The 24,193-nt window shown below is 45.2% G+C and overlaps 1 protein-coding gene across 1 annotated transcript in view; it reads left to right on the forward strand.

The window, feature by feature from the left end:
* The window catches only part of unm_sa1614 (un-named sa1614), a 61,303-nt gene that overhangs the window by 10,423 nt on the left and 26,687 nt on the right, over window positions 1–24,193 (forward strand). The window contains exons 2-7 of the mRNA XM_049022859.1: window positions 20,433–20,505; window positions 20,800–20,945; window positions 21,449–21,523; window positions 21,845–21,894; window positions 23,020–23,149; window positions 23,640–23,725. Of these exons, the coding sequence (XP_048878816.1) occupies window positions 20,433–20,505; window positions 20,800–20,945; window positions 21,449–21,523; window positions 21,845–21,894; window positions 23,020–23,149; window positions 23,640–23,725 (560 nt within the window). The remainder of the gene's footprint in view (window positions 1–20,432; window positions 20,506–20,799; window positions 20,946–21,448; window positions 21,524–21,844; window positions 21,895–23,019; window positions 23,150–23,639; window positions 23,726–24,193) is intronic.

Below are 24,193 nucleotides of genomic sequence, written 5' to 3' on the forward strand. Positions count from 1 at the left end.
CATAAAGGATTCCCGTTTGGGATCAAACATGGAACCAGTGTGTGATTTGCAGGGATTTCGACCTGATCCTGATATCTCCCCTTACTGTTATATCCCATAAAGCCAGACAGAGACCCTCTAAGAACTTAGTTCATTCGGCTGTTCTGGTGGTAGAACAGAGCTATGCGGATCATCCAAGCCACTGTAAATGGGAACCAGTGCAGCAGAGGAAAGTCTTCAGTTATGGAGCAGCAATTTGATGCTTTGGGTTACAATGTAAGAGCATCTTTAGATGAGAAGACAAAGTAGAGCAGTGCAGCACGGGCAGTCTGTGGTGGCGTGTTGATGGGGTGAGAGGGTCTGCTCTCTTTCCCTTGTTGTGTGGGCGATCGGCATGGACATATGCTGAAGGAGGATGAGGTCAGTCTAGGGAGCGACAATGAGCCCAACTGAAGTGCGTGAGGAAAAAAGTGAAGGACCACAGCTCTGGATCACAAGCGCTGAGCAGGTGCTGATCATTGCGCTCACCCCAGCCTTCCTGCGTGATGGATGATGGCCCCTCCACAGCCCCCCCACCCCACAACAGGAAGTGTACTTACATGCTGCTGGATTATGGTTTAGTTTTTTTGCAAAAAGCAAAAGTGCAAAATAAGTGGCAGATGGGAGGGCCTGGCATAAATATGGGGGGACCTGAGTCCAGCTAATTACTACATGTCTTCATAAACAGGATTATATATGTACAATATGGTGACTGCAACAATAAAACAGCCATTACTGCTGTGTCCTGCCTAAGAGAAGCATAGAACTCACACTGAATTATAGGTAACATCAGTCAACAAACATAAAAGAGAGAATTCTGAAAATAATAATAATAATAATGAAGAATTCTAATAATTCCTAAGACAAGACAATTCACATTTGAAATCCATCCATCCATCCATCCATCCATCCATCCATCCATCCATCCATCCATCCATCCAATTTCCATAACCACTTGTCCAATTTAGGGTAGTAGAGTGTCTGGAACCTACCCCAGAAGCTACAGGAGCAAGGCAGCACATCAATGCAGTTATCCATCCATTTTCAGTAACCGCTTATCCTACTCAGGGTCACGGGGGGTCTGGAGTCTATCCCAGAGGCTAAAGGTGCAAGGCAGGGGAGAACCCAGGATGGGGCGATAGCCCCTCGTAGTGCTCACTCACACGCCATCCACTCACACGCCATCCACTCACACACTCCATCCACTCACACACTCCATCCACTCACACGCCATCCACTCACACGCCATCCACTCACACGCCATCCACTCACACGCCATCCACTCACACGCCATCCACTCACACACTCCATTCACTCACGCCATCCACTCACACGCCATCCACTCACACGCCATCCACTCACACGCCATCCACTCACACTCCATCCACTCACACGCCATCCACTCACACGCCATCCACTCACACGCCATCCACTCACACACTCCATCCACTCACACGCCATCCACTCACACACTCCATCCACTCACACGCCATCCACTCACACGCCATCCACTCACACACGCCATCCACTCACACGCCATCCACTCACACGCCATCCACTCACACTCCATCCACTCACACGCCATCCACTCACACACTCCATCCACTCACACACTCCATCCACTCACACGCCATCCACTCACACACTCCATCCACTCACACACTCCATCCACTCACACACTCCATCCACTCACACGCCATCCACTCACACACTCCATCCACTCACACACTCCATCCACTCACACGCCATCCACTCACACGCCATCCACTCACACGCCATCCACTCACACACTCCATCCACTCACACGCCATCCACTCACACACTCCATCCACTCACACGCCATCCACTCACACACGCCATCCACTCACACACTCCATCCACTCACACGCCATCCACTCACACACTCCATCCACTCACACGCCATCCACTCACACACTCCATCCACTCACACGCCATCCACTCACACGCCATCCACTCACACGCCATCCACTCACACACCATCCACTCACACACTCCATCCACTCACACGCCATCCACTCACACACTCCATCCACTCACACGCCATCCACTCACACGCCATCCACTCACACACTCCATCCACTCACACGCCATCCACTCACACACTCCATCCACTCACACGCCATCCACTCACACTCCATCCACTCACACGCCATCCACTCACACGCCATCCACTCACACGCCATCCACTCACACACTCCATCCACTCACACGCCATCCACTCACACACTCCATCCACTCACACGCCATCCACTCACACGCCATCCACTCACACACGCCATCCACTCACACGCCATCCACTCACACGCCATCCACTCACACTCCATCCACTCACACGCCATCCACTCACACACTCCATCCACTCACACACTCCATCCACTCACACGCCATCCACTCACACACTCCATCCACTCACACACTCCATCCACTCACACACTCCATCCACTCACACGCCATCCACTCACACACTCCATCCACTCACACACTCCATCCACTCACACGCCATCCACTCACACGCCATCCACTCACACGCCATCCACTCACACACTCCATCCACTCACACGCCATCCACTCACACACTCCATCCACTCACACGCCATCCACTCACACACGCCATCCACTCACACACTCCATCCACTCACACACGCCATCCACTCACACACTCCATCCACTCACACGCCATCCACTCACACACTCCATCCACTCACACGCCATCCACTCACACACCATCCACTCACACGCCATCCACTCACACGCCATCCACTCACACACTCCATCCACTCACACGCCATCCACTCACACACTCCATCCACTCACACGCCATCCACTCACACGCCATCCACTCACACGCCATCCACTCACACGCCATCCACTCACACACTCCATCCACTCACACGCCATCCACTCACACACGCCATCCACTCACACACTCCATCCACTCACACGCCATCCACTCACACACTCCATCCACTCACACGCCATCCACTCACACACTCCATCCACTCACACGCCATCCACTCACACGCCATCCACTCACACGCCATCCACTCACACGCCATCCACTCACACACTCCATCCACTCACACGCCATCCACTCACACACTCCATCCACTCACACGCCATCCACTCACACGCCATCCACTCACACACTCCATCCACTCACACGCCATCCACTCACACACTCCATCCACTCACACGCCATCCACTCACACTCCATCCACTCACACGCCATCCACTCACACGCCATCCACTCACACGCCATCCACTCACACACTCCATCCACTCACACGCCATCCACTCACACACTCCATCCACTCACACGCCATCCACTCACACGCCATCCACTCACACACGCCATCCACTCACACGCCATCCACTCACACGCCATCCACTCACACTCCATCCACTCACACGCCATCCACTCACACACTCCATCCACTCACACACTCCATCCACTCACACGCCATCCACTCACACACTCCATCCACTCACACACTCCATCCACTCACACACTCCATCCACTCACACGCCATCCACTCACACACTCCATCCACTCACACACTCCATCCACTCACACGCCATCCACTCACACGCCATCCACTCACACACTCCATCCACTCACACGCCATCCACTCACACACTCCATCCACTCACACGCCATCCACTCACACACGCCATCCACTCACACACTCCATCCACTCACACGCCATCCACTCACACACTCCATCCACTCACACGCCATCCACTCACACACTCCATCCACTCACACGCCATCCACTCACACACCATCCACTCACACGCCATCCACTCACACACCATCCACTCACACACTCCATCCACTCACACGCCATCCACTCACACACTCCATCCACTCACACGCCATCCACTCACACGCCATCCACTCACACACTCCATCCACTCACACGCCATCCACTCACACACTCCATCCACTCACACGCCATCCACTCACACACTCCATCCACTCACACGCCATCCACTCACACGCACACCTACTGGCAGTTTGGTAACTGCAATTAACATCAGCATGTTTTTGGACCTGGGGGAGGGGGGGGAACCAGAGAACTCAATGCAGTTAGTGAAAATCTTTTAATTATTTACTTTGATTAATCTGAATGGAGGGCCCAGCTGCGACTTTGGGTAGACTGGCCCCCTTGGTGCATATAGATACTGTATAGATGGATGGTTACCTACTTATCCTGTGCTATTACTTTTTAATTAGTATTTTGGAATGGGCTCAAATTCAGTAATGAATTACAGGGTACTCCTAAGCACGTCACAGAGCATGAACGATAGTTTTGTCAGATAAGCCTCCATCACCTGCTTATCAGCAGCGTTCATCGCGTTTCGTAACGATAGTTCCTTCAGATGTCAAGTGCTGGAATGAAAGTCATTGCTCAGCTGATTCATGTGGCTCACAGTGCACTTCCATGACATCATCACTCTCTACTTCGGGCCATAGAAGTTCTAAGACCTTATATCAATCATGGACCCCAGTCCATGACATTTCCTGTATGGCATAAACAGCCAGCTGCTCTTTCTAACCCCCCCCATCCACCTCCCAAACTAAACTGCCCTTTCAGTGAGCATGACTGCCAAAGAGCTGAAAACATCTTCATAGAAAACTTATTAATTTCTCACAGAATTCAGGAAGTCACTTATGGGCTGAATCATCAGTGGTGCAAATCCAAAGGTGTATGGAAAAGTGTCAACCAGTGGCATTTAAAACAAACAAATAAACAAATAGATAAACAAACAAAACAAACAAATAAATAAACATGATAATAGTAAATAAAATGAAAGCATAGTTCTTGTGGTTATGGTGACTGACTGCTGTGTCTCAAGCTAAACCTTAAAATGAATCACCACCACGATAAGTTAGGCCAACAGCGGGATTGGCTTCCAGGCCCATAGCGGTGTGTGCTTTTAGTATATTAATAAATAGATAAATAAATAGTAGCTATAGTCAATTATCAGCTTTGCTGTTTCAATATTAACTAACACTATTTACTCCTGGGCTGTTTAGTTTAAAACACTCCTAACCAGAACTTTACATGCTAATAAACTGTTAAGATACTAAGCCGATTCGGAACATGTCGGTAATCATTTGAACTATAGTACTGGTAGCAGAAACGCATTTAGCTAAAATAGGTGTAGCTTGTCATCTTCACACCATGATATGAAAGCGAGTGGTTATTTCGGGGGGCGGATATTTGGAGTCCACCTTGGCCCAGAGCTGGCGGTAAGTGAGCGGTACGTGTGTGGGCCAAGAGTGAGGGCCTCCTCTGCTGGCTCTCTCGTATAGCTACTTGCACATCTGTGTGCCACGCTCAGAAATGGTAGGTGAAGCCCCAGTGCAAGCTGAGATCATCTGTTAATGGAGCCAACAGGCTGTGGATTTATAGTTTGGTGAAAAGTACCATTTTGTCATGGTGTGACCCACCCATGATCAGATAACTGCATGACGTTAGTGACTGGGTTGTCAGAGTGATTTACTTGTAACGATTCAATCTAGACGATTACCCATATGCCTAACTGGATGCAACATTATTAAGCTACTAGGCCACACTGCTAGCTGCAGAGAGTCACAGCCTGCCAGACATCACATGGGAAACCGGAAGGCTAGTACCACAAATAGAATGCATTCGTGTTGATCTCATACAATGTAACTGTTTAAAAAAGCCAAATTGAAAAGCTGTCATGAAAAACAAAGGGCTCAATGAAGTCAGCTGTGCTGAGTGGGTCATTCTCCCCAATCTGCTTCATCAGTGGAATTTCGCTCTCGGGCTAAAATAGTCTCGCAAAGAAAAACGAGATGCATGTTTGCATGGATCGGTCTGCTGGTCCAGGACATCAGGAATGCCAAAATGTGGTTTGGTGTTAGCATTGCCAAAAGCATACATGTGTGATGGGCTCGTTTCCACTTCAGGCAATTTCTTATGTTTTATACATACTGTACACACACACACACACAGTGCATGTATTCATATGTTTGTGGGGACTCTAATCTCAACTATGACGACCTTAACCCCAACCCAGCTGTAACCTTAACCATACTGTAAATAACCAAATAAATACAGTACAAGACCTTTGGCAAGTCTTTTGTAAAATTTAGGTTATTCTTGTGAGGATCGAAAAAAATGTCCCCACAAGGTGAAAGGGTAAAAAGGTTTTCATCATTTTGTGGGGAAACCTGGTCCCCACATTGTAGGGCTGGGTGATATCATATTGATATCATACGCAATAATCACCATAGCTTCAGATGTCAGGCGAAACAGGCAGTACTATATAGTACTATTTGGATGTTTGTTTATGTCCACAGTATGTTAAGCAGATTAGTAATATAGCCAAAATATTAATGGGGCATTTTATGACACCAAAATGTTAGTTAGTAATCTGTATAAGCCCTACTACAATGTAATAATTACAAACACTCAGACACAGACACACAGGCCACTTTATTAAGTACACCCATTCAACTATTCGTTGAAGCAAATATCTAATCAGCCGATCAGCAGCACAATGAGTAAAATGATGCAGATACAGGTCAGGAGCTTCAGTTAATCTTCACATCAAAGCCCAGAATGGGAAGGAAAGTTTATTTAAGTGACTTTGAATGTGGTATGGTTGCTGGTGGCAGATGGGCTGGTATGAGTATTTCAGAAACTGCTGATCTACTTGGATTGCCATGCACAACCATCTCTAGGATTTATAGAGAATGGACTGAAAAAGAAAAAACATCCAGTGAGTGGAAGTTCTTTGGGCGATAATGCCTTCTTAATGGCAGAAGAATAGCCAGACTGGTTCAAGCTAATACAAAGCCAACAGTAACTCAAATAGCCACTCGTTACAACCAAGATACACGGAAGAGCATCTCCGAACATTGAAGCAGATGGGCTGATTTTCCCTGTGGTGATATTGGAAGAAATTTCTTTTTGAAACGTTATCCTACTATATTGTAAGTAGGTGTACCTGACATCAACTCTCTTCTCTAATGCACAGACTTGAACTCCAAATCACGGTCATGGTATTTTTCCTTCATTCCTCTAGATCAGAAGGCAATAGAGGCACAGTCTCCATGGTTTATACAGCTGATGATGATACTCATGTCCAAAAGAAAAGAAATTTGATCTCATCGTATGACCGATGAGACTTTGCAACCGAAAACCAGGCTGTAATTAAACACTGAGGCCTCGTAAATCAGTTGACTTGCTTCTCTGTCTTTTTATTTCTGATTTTAAATTAGTTAAACAAGCCTTCTGTGTGGTTACTGGCTCGACAGACCTTATCTATAGCCAGTCCTTGCTGAACACTTTTACCTCCCGCAGCGGTTAGCTGGTTATCTCTGATATCTCCGATTAGAAGCTCTGTTACTTTTCAGGTATTTTTCACGTGGATTGTGACTCTGTGGGTTAGGAAGGTTGCTGGTTCAATTCCCATGACCAACAGGCCGATTTCACCGTTGGGCTGGCACTGGAGTACCGGGAGATTTCCCGCTGGCCTGCCATTCAGCAAGCATTAAAAATAATCCCATGGTGAAACAAACTAGATGTTTTAGTACGCAAGGTGCGTGCAGTATGGTTCTGCCCAGTGCCTCTGCGTTTGAGGCATGTTCTGCCTGTCATGATGTCATAGTGCTATGAGACCCACGTATCGATATTGTATCGATATCGTTATGTGGATAAACAAGCTCCAAAGGTGGAGCTGAGAGGGAGTGAGAGAGGAAAAGAAACACAGTCAAAGAGGAGGCTGAAAAATGTTTTAAAATTAGTGACTTGTTCAATATTTTCAGTAGACACGCACACTTAAAAAGCTTAAATAAGAAACTTCTTACAATTCAGCGTGTCCCAAAGAATACATGTTGATTTCAAAGAGCAGGAAAGACTAATTCCATGCCCTGTACACACTTTTCCCATATGATGTGGATCAGCAGGCATGATTGCCCGAATGGTAATTTACTTTATCTATCAGCTGAACCAACATTGTTTCATACACCAGTTTGAATGTGGAAATGATATTTAAATAAAATAATGTTATAGCCGGTTTTATCTGATTCGGCCACCATTCTTACCTGCTGTGAGGGAAAATAGATATTTTGGGCTGTCATGAACATATTATGATGCAAGTTCTACTGTGTCTTTGGGAAAATGAAAAATATTAAGTCAGACATATGTTTCTCAAAGCCTTTCCAAATATGCCAAAAATATTATCAAATTAATGCTCAGCTATGTGTGAAAGAATGTCTGAAAGATGTCCTTCTTTGACAATGTTTACAAGGGATTATTACACTAACAGTTACATCAGTTCTGAAATGTTGTAACTATCCTTTGATCCAGGTCCAAGCTAGTTGTTTACAAGTAAAGCAGAATATAGTTTATCAGTCTTACAGATGGTCAATTTGGTCCTTTATTCTGCATGTCGGCAACTGTGTCATTGTTGTGATGTAAAATTGGACGCGGATACGCTGCACGCAGGCTCTGAAGTCTCCAAATGCTAATGAGCGCTCGCTGGATGCGGTCAGGCCCCGAGGTTATGATGGCTGGCCAGATCTGACAGAGAAGTGGCCGTAATGACATGTGTGCGGGGGTTGTCTGGCATTCTCCCTGGGAGGCCTCAGTGTCCTCCAACCAATAATAATACCTTCAAATGCAGTGAAATAAAAGTTTGAACAACCCTGAGAAACAGCCCTCCCTCACAGCTAAAGAGAAATTGTTACAAAACACAAGACACACCTTAATACACAGAAACAAAGCAACGAAATATGGCTTTGATCTCTGTTGCCATCACACTCTTCGTAATATACTCTCATTACTAAGGGTGCTCTATTTGAGTCTATATCTGCACATCAAAGCCTTAAAATTATAGCAAACCAGTGCTGACAATGTTAGGTGAACTACAAGCACATTTCAGAGTGTAAGATTATCTCGTACTGTCAGTTTTATTAACTGGGAGGAGGTGCTTTGGTAACTACTTCCTGTTGAAATGTCACAAATGAACCAATGCTGCGTCCGTTTCCTGTTTTCAGGGGAAAGAAGACCTTAGATGATGTATGTTGAAGACAAGATAGAAAAGCCTTATAAAGATCCTTAATATTGGTCTGGCTTTCAGTGATTTTCAATGTAGATTCATTTGTTTGAATAAATAATTCCAGTTGCACAAATATCCTCTTGGCAAAGATGTTTGAATGTCTTTATTTAGACTGCGTTCATTCCAATAATCTGAGTCAACAGGGATGTATTACATATTTGGTCTCTTTCCTCATTCCTGATGGGGAATTGTGTTTATGTTTAGCTTATCTGCAGCCAGATATTCAGTATTGATGCAGAGTTCCCTGGTGCAACCCTACTTATGTTGTTGTGATATAATCATGCAAACCTGCTTAATATCCTTTGTAAAAGTGCAGAATTTGGGGGGATTGCAGGCAGGTGGATTTTGTCTTTTTTTTATTAGCCCTTCTTTGCTCTGCTGAAGATAGTTTTGCCGCGATAACCCAGCCTGTGCCAGAGGAACTTCTGAGAGACGCTTCCATTACATACCTCCAGATAATCCACAAGGAGACGTCGTTGAGTTTCACCAAATCTAAGAGGCTCTGAGAATTCAGAATGGTTTTTGGTTTCCGCCATGGTGATTTTAATTCTCTGGTTTTACTTCCTGCTTTATAGTAGCACTATGACTGTCATTTCCTTTTTCTTATAATTTAAGTCTGCATGTGCTAAAAAATTTAAATTTTCCCCCCCAGTGGAATCCCTCAGATTATTTTTGCTTATTTACAAATTCCTAGGTTTCGTATCTGCTGTCGGCTTGTGTCTGGATTCAACGTGAGCTTTTCGGACGCATCTCTAGAGGAAGTGAAAAACGCCTCTTTCATGGTTCCCTTCCGCCTTCCTTAGATGTTGCTAAATGTTCTGTGTCAGGAGAAGAAAGGGCGCATCGCTTGGGAAACAGGAGGAAGTCTCCATAGAAACCAGCAATGTGATTTTTGCATTGTCAGTCAGGCAAAAGAGAACAAAGAGAAGCGATTCCAGACGGGCGGCATGCAGCTCGGGATGTGGGAGTGTTGTCGCTGTGTGTTTTTTGTGATTCCACTTCAGTTTGTCTTCCCAGATAAGCGTTGTGCTCAATCAGTTTGCTGAAGCAGCTCTGCTCAGCTGCTCCACTAAATTCACAAATTTTTTTTTTTAAAAATTATACTACATTCGCAGAAAGCAGAAACCTGCTTGGATATAGTCTGAATAAGAAGGTTGAATTTGAGCTATTTATAATCATTCTAATTCTAATTATTATTATTAATAATCATGAGGTGAATCATTATTAATGTTTTATTATTTTAAAAAATTATGGTTAAGAGCCATTGGGGTGAAAGCTGAAAATGTCCATGTATACAGTCAGCAGTTTACTTTTGTGTTTAAAACATTTATTACAACCTCAGATTATTAAACTCAAGTACTATTTGGATCACTGTGCATGTGTGACAATTTTGTTAATTTGGTTAAAGATGGTACCTTGTCTGTGTATTGGTTTAATTACTGATTCGCCATGAATGTGATACATCAGCGAAACGCCCTTATTTGTTTAAGCCTGAGATAAACTGGAAATCTCCGTTTAGTGCAGAATAAAGCCTCTCGTGATGTTTAATAAACTGAAGTGTTAAGAGCCTTTGGTGCCCATTCATGATACTTAAAAATTCTGTAGTAAATGTTATTGGCCTGAAATCACAAGGCTAAGTAAATCAGTTATAAGGCTGATACTTCTGGATGGATAATATCAGGTCCTTGGAAAATCTGAGAACACCAGGTGCCTGTGTCTTATTTTTTAATGTTCAAAGATAATTTTTTTTCATACCTTATGTCAATTTAATTGCGAATGTTTTAGATGATGCATTTACTTTGCAGATAACCTGCAGTGTTTTACATCTAGATTGGGCATGAAGCTTCAGATGAAATGGCTTCCTGCTTTTGCCATTTCATACTTGCAGGCTACCACCAAAGGTTTGGGATGTTTGTAGTTTCGGGCTTGAAGTGCCACGTCGTCCTAAACTGACCCAGGATTTTATGATATGACACTGATCTGTTTTAGCGGGTGACAGTAAATAACGATAATCTGCATTTTCATTTCAAAAGTCCTGAAGTCCACCCTGCCTGCCACGTCAGGCATATTTAAGATGGTGTTTATCTCACTGCAATGAAGAGATGATTGGTCAATGAATGGCTGCACCAAGAAACCTGACTGCTGGAGTGAAATTTGAGAGCCCCTGTAAAATGGCTCCTTCTCTTTCTGTTCTATTTTTTTTCTCCTCTTCCTCAGTATCTTCATTTCCTCTCTGTTACTTCATGAATTAATTTTCTTCCATCGGCTGATGATTTAATTCACCCTCTCGCAGTCCACTGTGTCAGATGATTATGTGAAACTGATTTTAAATGATTAAATGATTCACCATTAGTTGGGGGTGTTTCTAGAACAAGTTTTTATTAGTGACAGACGGTGCAGTTTAGAACAGGCCCCTGGTCACTGTGTATTATAGCCCCCTCCCTGTCTGTAATGCTGCAGAACAGGCCCCTGGTCACTATGTATTATAGCCCCCTCCCTGTCTGTAACGCTGCAGAACAGGCCTCTGGTCACTGTGTATTATAGCCCCTCCCTGTCTGTAACGCTGAAGAACAGGCCTCTGGTCACTGTGTATTATAGCCCCTCTCTGTCTGTAACGCTGAAGAACAGGCCTCTGGTCACTGTGTATTATAGCCCCTCCCTGTCTGTAACGCTGAAGAACAGGCCTCTGGTCACTGTGTATTATAGCCCCTCTCTGTCTGTAACGCTGAAGAACAGGCCTCTGGTCACTGTGTATTATAGCCCCTTCCCTGTCTGTAATGCTGAAGAACAGGGTCCTGCTCGCTGCATATTATAGCCCCCTCCCTGTCTGTAATGCTGAAGAACAGGGTCCTGGTCGCTGGGTATTATAGCCCCCTACCTGTCTGTAACGCTGAAGAACAGGCTCCTGGTCACTGGGTATTATAGCCCCCTCCCTGTCTGTAACGCTGAAGAACAGGCCTCTGGTCGCTGTGTATTATAGCCCCCTCCCTGTCTGTAATGCTGCAGAACAGGCCCCTGGTCACTGGGTATTATAGCCCCCTCCCTGTCTGTAACGCTGAAGAACAGGCCTCTGGTCGCTTGGTATTATAGCCCCCTCCCTGTCTGTAATGCTGAAGAACAGGCCTCTGGTCGCTGGGTATTATAGCCCCCTCCCTGTCTGTAAGGCTGAAGAACAGGCCTCTGGTCACTGTGTATTATAGCCCCCTCCCTGTCTGTAACGCTGAAGAACAGGCCTCTGGTCACTGTGTATTATAGCCCCCTCCCTGTCTGTAACGCTGAAGAACATGCTCCTGGTCACTGGGTATTATAGCCCCCTCCCTGTCTGTAAGGCTGAAGAACAGGCCTCTGGTCGCTGTGTATTATAGCCCCCTCCCTGTCTGTAACGCTGAAGAACATGCTCCTGGTCACTGGGTATTATAGCCCCCTCCCTGTCTGTAAGGCTGAAGAACAGGCCTCTGGTCACTGTGTATTATAGCCCCCTCCCTGTCTGTAACACTGAAGAACAGGCTCCTGGTCGCCGGGTATTATAGCCCCCTCCCTGTCTGTAACACTGAGGAACAGGCTCCTGGTCGCCGGGTATTATAGCCCCCTCCCTGTCTGTAACGCTGAGGAACAGGCTCCTGGTCGCCGGGTATTATAGCCCCCTCCCTGTCTGTAACGCTGAGGAACAGGCTCCTGGTCGCCGGGTATTATAGCCCCCTCCCTGTCTGTAACGCTGAGGAACAGGCTCCTGGTCGCCGGGTATTATAGCCCCCTCCCTGTCTGTAGAGACAGTGTAAATATGGTTCACTCTAATATCGATGTGCTGGAAGAATCGTCAGCCCTGCTTAAGCAGCGTTTATAGTCTTTATTTCATAAATTAATCTCTTTAAAAAAATGTTCCTCTAATGTTGTGGGCTTATCACTTTAGCCAGCACTGACTACTAATGACAGGACAATGTGGCAGATTAGTAAAACATGCTGCTATTTTCTGCATTGAATACTTGTTCTTTGTGTTTCCTTGGACTGATATTTTTCTGTTTTATTTTTCTTCAACTGTATCTCTGCGATATTGGACTTGAGTTGCCCACAGATCTGTAATACTTTCAGTGGATTTTAGGGGTAGTTTTGTGTCAGGGGATTACTGAAAGCATTTTGGGCAAAGCTAAAAGCACATACCTCATGAGAAGGATCTGGTGTCCAAATTAATCTGGAGTGAAAAAAAGTGATACCGCATTCACATATTCGCAGAGGTCAGTAATTAAATACAGCTTGTTTTCACATACCTACCTTAGATAAACCATTCTATATACAGATCATTTTCACATGAATTTTCAGCTAACTTCAGCTCCCTAGAAATGATTGTGTGTGTGTTTATAAGCAAAACAATACCTAATGTCATTTGATAAGAAGATGTCTTTGGTCAGAAATGCATTCCTTTAGTGCATGAACAAAGTGGGAAACGTGTCATTGCTTTAGTGTAACAAATGTTAACCAGGAAGACGGTGAGGGGAGTGCTGCTCCCTGTGAACCTGTAAAAGTCTCCTCTCACCTGTCCATCTATTCCCAGTTCCTTGGTATGATTTTTAGTTTGTTTCAGATAATGCAAGAAGCTAAGCTGTATAGTCGCGCATATAAATACAGGTGTCTGGCTCTCTGGGTTTCAGTCTTTGCCCGTGTCCATAAGGCGGGATTGTCACCACTGGGCCTGTGAGCCTGGTCCTTAACCAGTTGTGCTTGTACAATGGTGACTGGAGTATATAAAACCTTTAGAAACCCGAGATCAGTCCTCCCAATCATGCATTTTGTATTCTTGTCCTTATTTTCTAACTAGTCAGCTATGAATTAGCCATAAGTCATCTCTGCTTATCTACTGATCATGCCTGCTTTTTACTTTTGCCCTAAACCACAAATACTGTACAGTTTACTGATGTCCAGTGATGCCTTTCTTGCTACCGAATACTGACACAGACAGTTCCAGTAATCCACAGCTTCAGCTGCCTCATGGACAAATCACTGTCTGACTTGATATCGATGTGTGACAAGATGGAAGAACCTGTATTTGTTTTCTATACATTATTTAAATTTTCACATATGAAAATTCAGCAGAGAAATGAGGGTGATATACAGTCTTGTTCCTTTTCAGGTGAATAGGTTTCATTGTTGTGTGATGATGTGTCCTTGAGGTTATTGCAGAGCCTGAGACCTGCAGACTGGGGTGAGAGTGACTGTACCTCTGACTCTTTTGTCCTGATACCTCCTTAACTATCCATCCATCCATCCATCCATCCATCCATCCATCCATCCATCCATCTTCTATAATGGGTTATGCAATATAGTGTCCTGGGGGGAGGGGCAGTAAACGGATATGGGGAAATCAGAGATGCAAGTTTGCGTAACTGCATGTCTTTAGAATGTCCAAACTCCAAACACGCAGATCAGGGGTGACATCCGACCTACCCAATCCTGGAGGTCAGGAAACCCACTGAACCACCATTATTTAAACTGTGATGTATTTAATAATACTTTAATATTTATCTAATGAAGTAAAATCCATCCTTTTTCCCCCCACACACAATTTTGGTTAAAATCATCTTATGTTGTATTGGGTGTTTTGTGTTCTAAGGGATACAGTGAGTATAGAAACGAAACTTATTTAACTACTGAAAATCATTACAATTGATCACATGTGGGAGCAAATTTCCTTGGTTTGCAAACCAAAAAGTGATTGGCTGCCGCTTGATTGAGTTTAGAAGTGCGGTTCATGGGTGGGGTGGTGCAGTGTTTGCACTGTTGCCTCACACCACTGGAACCAGTGTTCAAGTCTTCAGCAGGGCTCCATGTATGTGGAGTTTGCATGCTCCCCCCCCCCCCCATTATGTCATTATGGGGTTTCCCCCTCTCACAGTTGGAGATTATCAAATTGCCCATAGTTGCAAATGGTGTGTTACTGTGCCCTGAGTTGGGTTGGCGCCCCATCCCAGGTTGTTCCCTGCCTTGTGCCCATAGCTCAGGATAGGCTCCAGACCCCCCATGACTCTGCATAAGACAGAAAATGTCTTTACAGAAAATGTGTAGCCTGCTGAACGCAGCCAGTTGCTGCTTCTCTGCTCTTATCTCCTTCCAATTCCGAGGCCAAAGGACCATAAGGAGCCGTGGGTATTTTTAAGCCAATGCCTGCTCTGACAGATAGCACCTTATTCTCAGCATTGCTCTGATATTCTTTCAGAAAACCCAAGGGAAGGAAGCAGCGAGAACACAAGAAGATAAGTCACTTTGAAATTATGAAGCTTGGATGCTTTGCGTTTGGAGTTATTTTCCTTGTTATGAGATGACACACATGTATGGACTGGGTCACTGCACTGTCAGAGTCCTTGAAACGCCTGTGAATCCTACGCCCCTCCCACCTGCACCTCATTCCAGAACTGATTTGCGTCTCCAGGTCATTCCCTGCAGAAATTCTCTATTAGTTCTTTTTCATGTATATTTCGTCTGCGCAGACCTTTACTGCGCAAGATAATGATGAAAAAGCCTGGGAGAGAGAGCACAGTTTCTTTAGTTATTAGGTGGAGTACCAGTTAAGGAACTGGACATGTAACTGACAGGTGTCCTGATGTTTAAAGTCAATGTCTAAGATGTATGAATGGGAATCGCCCTAATTCTTCTTGTCCTCTGCGCTCTGTGTTTTGCTGCCTGTTTACCTCCTTATGAGTTAGATATATATATATGAGTTAGAAGAGTATATACTCTTATACATGTTAGCAGGGGCCAGGTTCGAGTCTCCGCCTGGGTCGCATGTGTGTGGAGTTTGCATGTTCTCCCCATGTCGTCGTGGGATTTCCTCTGGGTACTCCGGTTTCCCCCCACAGTCCAAAGACATGCTGAGGCTAATTGGAGTTGCTTAATTGGCCGTAGGTGTGCATGTGTGAGTGAATGTTGTGTGAGTGTGCCCTGCGATGGGCTGGCCCCCCATCCTGGGTTGTTCCCTGCCTCGTGTCCATTGCTTCCAGGATAGGGTCCGGACCCCCCGCGACCCAGTAGGATAAGCGGTTTGGAAAATGGATGGATATATGTTAGCTTGGTGCATGGAAATACTCAGTGACAATGTTCTTTGGTTTGCCAGTTGTATCTGATGTGTGCATTTGGTTGATAATTTTCCTTCCAGTGTAAATGTGTCATTAGTAAAATGTTTCGCTGCAAATGCTGATGCGGATCACAGAGGGCTGGTACACATCATCTAGGGAGCTCCCTATGCCATCAACTCATCCTCCAGGGGGCTCACTGTGCCATCAGCACATCCTCCAGGGGGCTCACTGTGCCATCAGCATATCCTCCAGGGGGCTCACTGTGTCATCAGCATATCCTCCAGGGGGCTCACTGTGCCATCAGCACATCCTCCAGGGGGCTCACTGTGCCATCAGCACATCCTCCAGGGGGCTCACTGTGCCATCAGCATATCCTCCAGGGGGCTCACTGTGTCATCAGCATATCCTCCAGGGGGCTCACTGTGTCATCAGCATATCCTCCAGGGGGCTCACTGCGTCATCAGCATATCCTCCAGGGGGCTCACTGTGCCATCAGCACATCCTCCAGGGGGCTCACTGTGTCATCAGCATATCCTCCAGGGGGCTCACTGTGTCATCAGCATATCCTCCAGGGGGCTCACTGTGTCATCAGTATATCCTCCAGGGGGCTCACTGTGCCATCAGCATATCCTCCAGGGGGCTCACTGTGACTTCAAGGCACCCTCCAGGGGGCTCACTGTGCCATCAGCATATCCTCCAGGGGGCTCACTGTGTCATCAGCACATCCTCCAGGGGGCTCACTGCGTCATCAGCATATCCTCCAGGGGGCTCACTGCGTCATCAGCATATCCTCCAGGGGGCTCACTGTGCCATCAGCACATCCTCCAGGGGGCTCACTGCGGCATCAGCATATCCTCCAGGGGGCTCACTGTGCCATCAGCACATCCTCCAGGGGGCTCACTGTGCCATCAGCATATCCTCCAGGGGGCTCACTGTGCCATCAGCATATCCTCCAGGGGGCTCACTGTGCCATCAGCACATCCTCCAGGGGGCTCACTGTGTCATCAACACATCCTCCAGGGGGCTCACTGTGCCATCAGCATATCCTCCAGGGGGCTCACTGTGTCATCAGTATATCCTCCAGGGGGCTCACTGTGCCATCAGCATATCCTCCAGGGGGCTCACTGCGCCATCAGCATATCCTCCAGGGGGCTCACTGTGCCATCAGCATATCCTCCAGGGGGCTCACTGTGTCATCAGTATATCCTCCAGGGGGCTCACTGTGCCATCAGCATATCCTCCAGGGGGCTCACTGTGCCATCAGCACATCCTCCAGGGGGCTCACTGTGCCATCAGCATATCCTCCAGGGGGCTCACTGTGTCATCAACACATCCTCCAGGGGGCTCACTGTGCCATCAGCATATCCTCCAGGGGGCTCACTGTGCCATCAGCACATCCTCCAGGGGGCTCACTGTGTCATCAGAATATCCTCCAGGGGGCTCACTGTGCCATCAGCATATCCTCCAGGGGGCTCACTGTGCCATCAGCACATCCTCCAGGGGGCTCACTGTGCCATCAGCACATCCTCCAGGGGGCTCACTGTGCCATCAGCACATCCTCCAGTGAATTTTAATGGTTTTTGCATTAGGATGCAACATATGAAAATGTGAGAAAAGCGAAGGGGACTGAGTGCTTTCTACAAGCACCCTAAGAGCTGCTCACTCTCCCCGAAACACTTCTGTTCATGCCTTTGTCCCCTGAATCCGGGGGATCGTGTTCTCCTTGGGGCTTTCTCTTGGCCGCATGGCAGCCTTTACTGACGTAGCTATGGCAGTGGTTCCTCAGATGAAGAAGCGCTGCAGTCCTGCTCGCCGTTGCTCGCTGCTTGCATTGCGCCCCCTGTGCTTCCTGAGTGGTGTGACATGGAAGGGGGGCTGTTTTATCAGAACGTGCTTTTCTGGCACCATGCCAGCTCTGTGCGCTGTTTCTGCTCCTGTAGATACATGCATAATGGCCTTAAAGGATTATTATCCATGAAAGAGAGACAATTTCAGAAATAAAACTGATACTAGACCTTCTGGCTCTCGATGACAGTGGCCACTGCTAAGAGAGCCAGAAGATGCCAGTATGGAGAAACCCTGACGGCATCTATAACTTAAATACTGTCTAGTGGGAGGCATAAATGAATGATCCCCTCCACTAGCAACTGGCATAAATGGAGTGTTAAACCAAATTTATTTGTACTCTGACATTGATGTATTTTACAAATCTGCTCTCACATCCTGATCATTTTTTATTTATTGAAATACCATTAAGGTTTTTGTGGGCAAGTCTGCCCCCCCCCCCCCCCCCCCCATAACATGCACGGATCCTTTTATGTATAAACCTGGCTCTCCACTTCATTCTTGCACATATACGGTAACTGATTGGTCTCCAAGACTGTGGTCTGGAATTGTGACACACTGCACCTATAGCACAGATGAGGCAATGTGCATGCAAAGGTTAATGCTGTCTTTTGGATTACAGCATATGATGGGATGTCTGATTAGTGTGCTAATAAGCAGCTTTGCAAAAGAAATTATTAATATAATCTAAATGGTGTATTAAACTTTGCATGTGAATGAGCTTAGCTTTAAAAGTGGATTGCAAATATATCTTCTAGTATCATGTGATTTCTGCACAGCAGTATAGTCTGTTCCTTGTTCAGCTTTCTGATGCCATCAGTACTTCTGATTTAACCACAGCATTCTGCCACCATTTACAGCCAATCGGCTCTCTGGGTCTTTGAGTTATGTTTGTGTTATAAATCTTAATCTGACCCTCAACACAAGCACTCTTTGAATTCTGCAATAAGTAACAATATACCCCAAAAGACCCCCTTCAATCACCTTCTTAAACAAAGGTCTTATTTGTTAGTGTTAATTTTCTACTTGTGTTTCCCTTTTAATCGTTTGCTGCGTGACCTCAGACGACTTCGTAGCACAAGAATGCACACTTTTAAATGCTGAGTAGCTGCTAGAAAAAGGATGTGTCCGTTTTCCTTCTCTTTTTCAAGGCATATTGTGCCTCTTCCTGTTTCCCTGTATCTGTTCTTCCATCTATGGAAGTAACTGAAAGGGCCAAAGGCTCCATTAACCATATAAGGTTCTCTGCCCTGTATTCTGATTGGCACATTTCCATGTGACAAAATATTCACTTCCTGTCAATTAATTTAGCTTTTTTTTGTCTCTTCTCTTTAGACCCAAGCATGGCCTAAGATAACAGTCACAAGTGTGATTCACTAGTGTGATTGTGTCCTTTTTAAAACATGTTATTCTTTTCTTACTTATGTGTGATCGTGAAAAGCCTAAAACATCACAGCTTTTAAGATCTGAAGCAGTAGCGTACAATTATTTGTCCATATTATGGAATGGTTTTTATCTGACTCTCTAAATCCTGCCCCTGGTTTTCATGTGTACCTTCAGAATAATCAGTATTGTCTGGAAGTAGGAGGTTCCAAAGGTACGGTGATGTTGTGGACGCCTTTGTATGGCCATCATCCCTGGGAAGATCCGCATAATCTTTTATAAAATACAACCGGTATCTGGAATACATTCTGCAAAAAAGCATTATGAAGAACATTTAACATCTGATCAGTACTGAGTACTGTGTTTGAGGAAAGGCTGTTAGAAAACTTTACATTTTCTTCACATATATACTATGTTGGCCAACGGAGAGTTATTTCATATGGGGGCAAAATCTGAGCTTCACCATGTCAGCAGGGGCCGTTTCTAATGATTATTTTCATGACCTATGAAATCTACAATAATACACTTGTTAGATTTAAATTTTTCAAAATACATGCAGAAATCTACAGAACCTGTACATTTTTCATGTTTAACTTGTGTATTTTAAGTCATTTAAGAAAAACAATTGTGGGCAAATTCACCTTCATAGACGTGATTATTATATCCTTGTTTCCATGTGGATATGTTCAGTGTTATTGTTGTTCTGATGATCTTGTGGGTCAATAACACTGACTCAGCTTCTGTCCTGGTCTGGTTTAGACAGGGAGAGTCTCGATCCCTGTTTGCCATGGCTACTTAGAATATAGGATCGTATACAGAGTGAATTACGGTAATAATAAAAATGCACACAACAAAAGGAAAATTACAACTGAGACTACAAAAACACCATTTTGAGGGTTTTATTAGGGTCTTTTAAATTTAGAGGAACTAGATCATGAATCATTATTGTGGGGGGAGGGTGTCGCATGTTTTAACGGATATTTCCCACTTCTGTCACAGGCGCTGGACAGCGACAGGACAATCTTACAGAAAATGAAGAAAGCTGCCAAAGCGAAACACGCTTCGGGTCAAGGTGACGATCCTTCCTGTTATAGCACCTGCAAACCTGTCGAGTCTTTGTACATGTAAAGAGTAGCGTGGGAAAGAGAAGCTCCCCCTATAGGCACCACGTGGCATGTTTCATATACGCTACATTCTGCAAAGCAAGCGACTCTTCCGCAGTTTTGTGTTAATTGGTTGTTTTTTTTTCCTTAACTTCTTCCTATACCTATTAAGTCAAAAACGTAGATGCAATTAGTTGCTTGGACTGATGTTGACGGTGAATGACATAGGGACAATCTGCACCCCCCTCCCCCCAAACATCCAGACCACATCTCGCACCTGGAGCTGTATATCAACGCTGTGGAGAAGCTGGCGGTAAACTTCTGCACTAACGGGGAGCAGGAGCTCTCATCCGCCTTCAATAAGTTTGCAGACTTTTCCAAAGAGCTGCTGGTGCCCATGAAAAACCTGGTGAGGATCTGGTGGCGGGGGTTCTGTGTGCCGGGCTTAACGGTAGCCTGTGCTAGTTAGCTTTAGCCATTTGCAGCTGGTGCTCTAAGTTGAGAAAATCATTTTAATTTCTAGATGTGTTTCTCAGTTATTACTGTACACACAGTAAGTTACGGTTAGGCATTAGACACTGCAGCTACAAATATCAGAGTGATTTTTTTTCCCAAAACTGATTATGTCACCTTTGCTCAGACGTCTTGTAGATTTTGTAATAATTTATGGCGTACTTACTCACTATGCTTATATGCTTATTATGTGTGACATCACTCTAAAATAAATTAGCTTGAGTGTACTGCTGTCAGATCATTCCTCGTTATATGTGCCATCAGCATTCATATGGGTCACAGGACCCATTCATACGAAATATCCTGCCGAAGGTCATTTGTCAAGATGTTCCGACACTTTATTGGTTGTCAAAGAGGAATTTGTGTACGGATGTGCTGAGGCTGATGTTACTTCCACAGCTGAAGAGCATGCTGCACAACATCAACTTCTTCTTGGATTCGCTCGTCAAAGGCGACCTGAAGGAGGTCAAGGGTGTAAGTTCAAAAGGCAGGCGGCGAGAAGCGCTTATGTTGGAAAAAGTTGCCTGGAATCTTTTATGCCAAAGTTTGAAGTGCCTTGTACTACTACTATCAATCTTCTACATTTATTTAGTCATATTTAGATATAATTTTTTTTTTTTTATATATTGATATGTAGCAGTGTGTTTTGTAGTACCACACTGAGATCATTTCTTTAGGGAGCTGTCAGAATTTGGTAAAGGTCAAAAACTGACATTCCTGCTGACAGCCACATGGTGGCGTCCCCAGCAGTGTGCTCACGCTGTGCAGTGACCGTGTGTCTCCTCTCCTGTGCAGGACCTGAAAAAGCCTTTCGACAGAGCATGGAGGGATTATGAAAATAAGTTGTAAGTGAGGCCATGCAGATATCTGACACGGTGCATGAATCTCTCCTTGGTTTTATCAGGATTTTTACTGGAAAAAAAAGAACTTTTTTTCCACTGTTTTAAAGAAAGTATCTATCCCATACAATGGTGGTTGCGGTATTTCCTCAGAAAATATACAGTGGATAATTAATGACTAGAGAGGTATGTCTGCAAACATCTTTAACAGGAAAGAAAACAGGCCGCGTCCCCTCCCACTGCAGGAGCAGACCCTCACTGGCTAATCACTGGCATGTCTTGAAAACCAATTTGCCTGTATGCGTTTTTCCATATAGTGTAAACATGTGAAGATTGGGGGGGGGGAGGGGGGAGGATCTGTGAAGCTATCTTATGGACATTGTATGTAACGTGATGCCTGAACACGCCTGCATCTGTCCGTCAATAAATACGCGGCCCAGGGCACTGCAGGCTTCAACAGGAGTATACTCCTTTGTTCCCGAGACATGTATACAGTGTCCTACTTATTCGTCTGGTTTCCACATTCTCACTCGGGTCGGTTTCTTTCCGCAGAGAAAACCATGTTCTATGAAAGTAAACTTGTTCTGAAACAGATGTTGCTGCACATATGTGTGGGGGGGCGATCTACATACTTTCATTGTGCCATTGTTTGTCCTGCATTATTGTACAGGCCTTAATAATCATAAACACATCCTTCACCTCTGGCCAAAGGTACTAATCTTATAATACTACCTGAGAATCAGCCTGATGACTCACACAGCTCTAAGGCACGCAGTTATGCTAAATGATATCTCTGAATTGCCCCTAGTGTGTGTGTTACTGTAATAGGCTGTGTATGGAAAACACTGTAGCGTACCTCAGTGTATATGTCTACTGAGTAGCGTAGAAAATCAGTGTGACACATTGCAGGATAACAGAGTATAATTTGACCATTCACTTCACTATTCCAGTTGTGCTCGTGGTAAACGCTTCCAAAATGCACAGTTCCTGCTCACTGGCTCTACTGTCAGGTCCTTACAGCTGAGATGTTTTGATGTTCACCTTTAGGTCTTACCCATTTATTTGAGGGTCGTTCTCTGGCTGTGAGTCTCGGGGCCGTTAAAACATTGAGATTTCCTCATCATGTACCAGCACTAAGATCGAGAAGGAGAAGCGGGAGCTGGCACGGCAGTACGGCATGGTGCGCACCGAGGTTAGCGGCGGCGAGATTGCCGAGGATCTGGAGAAGGAGCGCCGCATGTTTCAGCTGCAGATGTGTGAGGTGACTGAGGGGCGGGGCTTCCCAACACTGGCCAGCCAATCAGATATGAGGCCTGCTATACCTGCATGAAGCTATGCCTGTTCTCCAGCTGCATTACTAAATGTTAATGTGCTGCTGCAGAAACATCGATATAAATCAAATAGTGTAAAACATGTCTTTGTATATTTAGGTTAGAATTTTACTCTTTTTTTTTTTCTTTTTCCTTCCCTTCTTTTTTCCGTTTCTTCTTTTTTTTTAGAATAGAATTTACTTTAAAATAATTAGGTGAAAGCACTACAAATTGTTAATGTTTCCATGCAGACACACGGAATGTAAAGAATTACTGTGTCATTTTCACGCGGCTATGGGACGCGCTAAGTTTTCATTTCCAGCCCAGTCCCAGTACTGTGGGTGACAGCCTGCGGTGGCCGGATGTTCCCCATCTGGCGGGAATGTCTGCGTGTCATGTGACCATCAACACTGCCCCCCTCCCACCCCCTGTCTCCCACAGTACCTTATCAAAGTGAATGAGATCAAGACCAAGAAAGGCGTCGATCTGCTGCAGAATCTCATCAAGCACTACCACTCGCAGTGCAAGTGAGTCGCTCCCCGGCTGCTTAATTACCCCCATTCTCTGCTCTCTTCCACGTGGCCCTGATGCCTAGCAGTGAATATTATATATTTGCACAGTTTCATGATTTTGCTGAAGCACTCATGCTTAAGTGCCCCTCAAGGGTCTAACAGAATCACCCTTGTGGGATTTAAACAACCACCTATTGAATAGAAAGCCTATTTTCACCACTGTGGCACCTTCAGCCGAGTTAAGCCATTCTTTTCATATTAGCAGGTCATGTTTCAACCTTGGCAGAGATGGAGATGAAAAAGAATTGTTTTAAATATCTGTAAACATCTATTTGACACACTTTGTCTCACATGACACATAAGGAAGATAATCACTTTTATCTTATTTGCTTATTAAAGCCTGTTGAAATTAAGTTGTAGCTGTAGGCAATTAAATACATTGAGAAGTATTTGCACGACTGTGTTTGTTCTATTCGTAAAATG

Source organism: Brienomyrus brachyistius, chromosome 8 (assembly GCF_023856365.1).
Source record: "Brienomyrus brachyistius isolate T26 chromosome 8, BBRACH_0.4, whole genome shotgun sequence".
NCBI lineage: Eukaryota > Metazoa > Chordata > Actinopteri > Osteoglossiformes > Mormyridae > Brienomyrus > Brienomyrus brachyistius.